We start from the raw sequence: 5,808 nt of genomic DNA on the forward strand, positions 1-5,808 counted from the left end.
TCGGCAACTATGAAACGTGTTAAGAAAATGCGTAGGTACGATCTTTGGTCAAGCACTACGAACGCATTTAATAATTCTCATGAAAAACTAGTTAATAAATTTAGTATGTGTAAAGATAAATTAATTACTATTGTTTTGTCATTTTCTTCTCGGATTAAATAATTCCAAATTATTGGAATTAAAATGTATCACCTACTTTATAATGTTTTTGCGGAATTGAAATGAATAAGACTGACAAGTTTTTCTTTCTGAATGTTTGAGAGACTGGTGGTCTATTGCTTCATTTGATTCTTGGCTTGAAGAGTAGAATGTCCTAATTTTATAGCTTTTTACGGCTTTTTATATGAAATCTATGATCTATATATGTCACCAAAATGTAAGAATTGACCACCAGGGCTCTCATCTTTATTGAAACGAAAATTATAAGCAGGGATAATATGTTACATTAGTTATGGTACATTTGATTTTTCTTAGGGATACTGTTACTTAATACATTATCTTTGTAGATTAATTTACAGTGTTTACATTTATGATACAGGTATTTATCTTAAACTGAACAAGTAAATACATTGTATTAATTACATTAGTGATTATGCTATGATATCAATTTAAGATAATTATTTTATTTTGTGATAAACATTGCGAATAATATTAAATTTGAGCGATGAACGGTATCACAACAATTGCTACTCAAGCAGTGACTTTTATAAATCACTGTTAGTTATTTTGTCTCAACATTATATGTAATCGACATTTAAAGGATTTATAAGCGAATTTATATTCATTTTTATTCATATTTCAAGTTTTTGTGGTAAAATGAAAAACGTATAAAAGATTTTAAACTTGACTTTGTTTAAAAGGTTTTTAATTCTACTTAAAATGGTAATATTAAAATTTCACTCTATTACCCAACCCAACTTTATTACCTTGAAAATCTCTAAAAAAAAGGTTAACATTTCTATATCAGTTTTATAAAGTGAAACTTTAAGATAAAAAATTCCTGATAAAGGTGTAGAGAAAGATATGTTGAAAATAGCAATAATCTATATGGGCTGTTATGTTAAAAAATAAAACTTTAAATAATATTGATTTAGTTTATAAATATATTTTATAATAGGATAAAATATTATAAAAGTATCAACATTTTTATAATTTTAAATTAACTATAATATAGTAACAATACAAATAAAAACAAGTAAATAAATAATATAATAGATTATATAAACTAAAGATCATTCGTTATACACAGCAGACAATTAGTTTGAGAACCTAAACAATCCAAATGAAATCCATGTCCACACCTAGTTGAAATTTAAAAATGTTTGCTTTAAACATTATGATATATATTATGTTTAATAAAAAAAAATGTTATACCTGAATACAGCAACAGAATTCATTATGATTTTTTGTTTGCACATAGAACATAGAACGGGGTTGGCTACACCTTTATTGGTAATATTGATAGCATTAACTAGTTTTTCGTGTAGATCAGTGTGAAGTATAGTTTTTGTTGATTGTAACATTTGTAATTCATAATTACATTTTTCAATCAATCCTTGATTCACAAAAAAAAATTATTTTTATACTAAGTAAATTACAGTGTACTTACAATTACTCGGAGAAAAAACTAACAAAATTTATCAAAGAAATCTAAATTTATCTATTATCTGTGATTGTAGTATAAATAGTATATAAATCATACAAATATCCTAAAAATGATTAGAATTAATTCAAATTATTCTAAAGATATTAAAAAATTTAGCATTATTAGAATTTCATGTAACAGACTTTTTATGAAAAAAACTATTGAAAATATAAAGAAGTATTTCAAATAAAATTTTTTCATTATAACATACATACATTTAATCATGTTAAACTCTCATATTAAAAAAATGTACACAAGGAGTTATAGGATGTCAACATTAAAAAATCAATTGTTTTTTTTTAATACAACATTCAAAGTTATTTTTTTAAAATATTACCAGTGAAAAAAGTGTTTTATAAAACAGATTTTGAGCTACAGCATTCGAAAGAATACTGAACTTTTAATGATACTCTTATATCAAAATATAAAGTAAATTCGTTTGAATTGTGTAACATATATAAACGTTTATTATTCGGAATCTATTAATGATGTAACTAGCTGTAATATTTGATAAAATTAGTGGTAAACTAAGGTGAATTCAATAAGAATCCATCTTGGGTATAACAAATGTAGTACTATAACATAAATACATTCCATTCTTGATTATGACTGGTAGACAGATATAAGATATCATTAATAATTATAATTAATTATCATATAATCAATGATTATATGCTTCTTATATATCTAATTCTTTAAAAAAAAGTTGAATTTTAAATCTTAAGTAGGCACTCCATTCCTTAAAATATGAGTAATAAACAAAAAAGTATTGACTATTTGACTTACCCATTATTAATTGTCTAAAGTTTTCTAATTTACCAGATGAGGAATTCAAAAGTAGGTGCATTTCTGTAGTTAAATTAAGATCACAATTACTTAATACTTTTCGTAAATGATCTATAAAATAAAAAAAAAAATCAATCATATATTTATTTTAATGTATTATTAACACAATGATAGATACTACTGGTATAGTAGTAATATGAAAATTTTTTTATGGTATAATAGCTATAGCAGTAATATTTTCAATAGTTCCAAATGATAAAGGAAATAGGACTGTCACATTACATTTAAATGATTACCAAAATTGTAAATGTTTTCAATGTGTTAAAAAATTACCATGTGACTGTAGACTCAGAAGACACTGGAGTATTGGTAACCATGTTGCTTTAGGGTCTAGAACAGCTGAACCTCTCTGTGTCAATGCTACTAAAACTTCGGTACATTCTTCAACAGCATTTTCCTACAAGTAACCATTAATATATATATATGTTTATAATATATATTATATATTTTTTCTATTAACTTTTTCAATAGCTGCCTGAAGTTTTTTAAAAAGTAAATCAAATGCTCCTTGAAAGTCTCCAAGTCTTTCTAATAATAGTGCAGTAGAATTATCTAATCCAGCTTTTTTGGTTGCCTTGATTACAAACAAAATTAAATAATAACTAAAATGAGTTAGTAATAATAATTTTTATAAGTACCGTTAAGGCCCTTGTTAAATGCAAAGAATTATTGGTTTTAATAAAATTTAAGACAGCCATAGGTTCATAAACGCACAATAGCTCTAAGTAATTAGTACTTGTTGAAACATCAGCATTGTGATATGGCCTATAATTGAAATAAATAAATAAAAAATTCATTAGAATTTCTTAAATTTACAATGAATAGCTTAAAATTAATTGCTCTTTTTCTTGTTGCATAATTTAATAATTAAATAACTTGACATCATATACCAATAACTTAAATTAAAATTATATATTCAAAAGAAAACAATATTACACAATTAAAAACAATGTCTTACTCACATAGCACTTTTTAAAAAAATATATCTTTGATTATCTGAATTTATTTTACATGATGCAGAAAATACCAAATGTGGATATAAAGATCCAAAAATTATTCCACATTTGACCGCATCAATGTCCATTAGCTCCTATAAACAAAATTTAAATAATTTAATATAAAAAATACATATAAGAAAATTTTGTATTGAAATTTTTCAAATAATAATTGGCTAGAATTTTATAAGAAAAATTTTAAACATTACTTTTTACTTTTAGGTGGAATTTAAACTAAAATTATTTTTGAATATTTTTAAATTATTTATAAAAAATTAAACTTACTTTTAGGTTATCCAATACTAATTGTTCAAACTGGTCTGGTTTGGAACTTATAAAAGTGAAAACTTGATGTTTTTTGGCATTATCTAATATATAATACCTAAATACTTCTTTGTTATCACCACACTCAGAACAAATTTCCCTACAGACACTAAAACTAAAAATTAAATAAATCACGTTAAATTAAATATTAAAATAGAATTGTTTTATTTTAAATAAAACCTAACAATTTTGCTTGCTCTCCAATTTTCAATAAATTTGAATCATCAATAAATGCGCCTGAGCGCATTAATTGAATAAATGCTAATTCTCTTTCTTCAATTGGTGTAGTTTGATCTAACGATAACAATGAACTTGTGATTTTTTCCAATATCAACTTATTTGGTTGAATAAAGCTCCCTTCTTCTTGCTGCCATTTTGTAACAAAAGCATAGACTAAACCTAACTGATTAGACTAAAAAAAAAATGTTATACATAAGAAATGATGTTTTTATAATAACGCTTTATTATTTAATTATTTTCATGGTATTTTTATTATAATTATTAGTTGAGAAGTTTCAAGATAACAATAATTGATAAATATTGGTCTAATAGTAGAGGCACAGAATGTAGGTAAATATTTTCATATGGTCTGTTTCAGATGAAGAATGCCATATAGAGATCTAAAAATTCCATATATTGAAATATTTTTCACATATAAAACATAAAAATTCATAAACAAAGAAATAAGCTAATTATTTTTATTAAAGATTTTTTTTTTGAATTTTAAAATAGAGCCATCTAAAGTTGTTTGTATTTATCATAGATTACATTGCACTTAAAGAAGTGGAAAGAACAACTGGATTCACATGCCTCAAGTGGTAAGATTAAGGGTCATAATATAAAAATTATGTTTTTATTTGGGCTTTAATTTACTATAAAAATATATTAATTTCATTAGTGAAAACACAGAGATCCAACACAATAATAAAGGTTTATGTATAAGTTTATGATCGTATTTTTTTGCATATTTGCACAACAAATGATTTTAAAAAGTGCAATACAATAATATTTGAAATTGTAATATAACAAAAATGTAGATCTAGCATTACCAATGGTAGGCTTAATTCTTTTAGTCACCCCAGAAATACCACTTCTTATAAGATTTAATACTATTTTAATAAAAGAACTTACTGTAGGGAATATAATATCAGTTAAAAAATGTATTACCTACTTTTAAGTTATTGTTGTTAGAAATAAGTGATAATAATATGCAGCAAATACGATGTTTTAATTGACTTGTAAATCGTTGATCAGAAAATGCCATTGAAAGCACATTCAAAAACTCAATTGTATTAAATTTTAAAAGAGTTCTGGAAAATATAGTAATTGATTAATATTTATAAGGCATTAAAATTAAAAAAATAATAGTATTAGGTGCTAAATCTAATGTATGTATTCTTTTTTCCTGAACTAACATAATTATTCTTTATAATACTAAGTGTTAACACAAATAGACCAACCTAAAAAAAGTGTGTATAACTTTTCTAGATTATTACAGAAAATATTTGAAAATAATAAAAAAAGTCCAAACATATTTAATTAAAATAAGATCTCATTGGAGATCAGAAAAAAAAGAGTTGTTCTTAAAAAATATTTTTCTTGTATAAGGTTTCATTGGAACATAGAAATGTTTAATTTTAATCGTAAAAACTAGCCATTATCTCATTGACAGATTTGCTAACATTATAAACAAATATGACATAAATTGTTTATCTAGTTCATAGCCATCTATGAAGCAACCATAAAATACATTCATGTTAAAAATTGTTTTGCATTTATCCAAAACAATTTTTAATTTGATTGTTAAGCTATTATCTAACATAGATTTAATTATGGTATTATTTTTATTTGGACTAGGCAACATTTTTAAAGGTTTAGATTGATTAGACAAATATAAATAGTTTAACATAATAACACTTAATTTTGTCTTGTTAGAGATGAGCAACAGAATGAATCAATACCAAATATCAAACAATATTGGTTGAGAAATTGAAAAAT

At 23.7% G+C, this 5,808-nt stretch overlaps 1 protein-coding gene across 1 annotated transcript in view; it reads right to left on the reverse strand.

The window, feature by feature from the left end:
• Positions 1 to 1,085: 1,085 nt before the first annotated feature.
• The window catches only part of LOC126906947 (vacuolar protein sorting-associated protein 8 homolog), an 11,434-nt gene continuing 6,711 nt past the window's right edge, over positions 1,086 to 5,808 (reverse strand). The window contains exons 14-23 of the mRNA XM_050687902.1: positions 4,982 to 5,120; positions 3,996 to 4,222; positions 3,772 to 3,925; positions 3,454 to 3,581; positions 3,130 to 3,256; positions 2,952 to 3,065; positions 2,765 to 2,888; positions 2,432 to 2,542; positions 1,375 to 1,555; positions 1,086 to 1,301 (exon numbers count right to left, since the gene is read on the reverse strand). Coding sequence (XP_050543859.1) covers positions 1,226 to 1,301; positions 1,375 to 1,555; positions 2,432 to 2,542; positions 2,765 to 2,888; positions 2,952 to 3,065; positions 3,130 to 3,256; positions 3,454 to 3,581; positions 3,772 to 3,925; positions 3,996 to 4,222; positions 4,982 to 5,120 — 1,381 coding nt within the window. The 3' untranslated portion in view covers positions 1,086 to 1,225. The remainder of the gene's footprint in view (positions 1,302 to 1,374; positions 1,556 to 2,431; positions 2,543 to 2,764; positions 2,889 to 2,951; positions 3,066 to 3,129; positions 3,257 to 3,453; positions 3,582 to 3,771; positions 3,926 to 3,995; positions 4,223 to 4,981; positions 5,121 to 5,808) is intronic.

Source organism: Daktulosphaira vitifoliae, unplaced genomic scaffold (genome assembly GCF_025091365.1).
Source record: "Daktulosphaira vitifoliae isolate Bord-2020 unplaced genomic scaffold, ASM2509136v1 Scaffold_5, whole genome shotgun sequence".
Taxonomy (NCBI): domain Eukaryota; kingdom Metazoa; phylum Arthropoda; class Insecta; order Hemiptera; family Phylloxeridae; genus Daktulosphaira; species Daktulosphaira vitifoliae.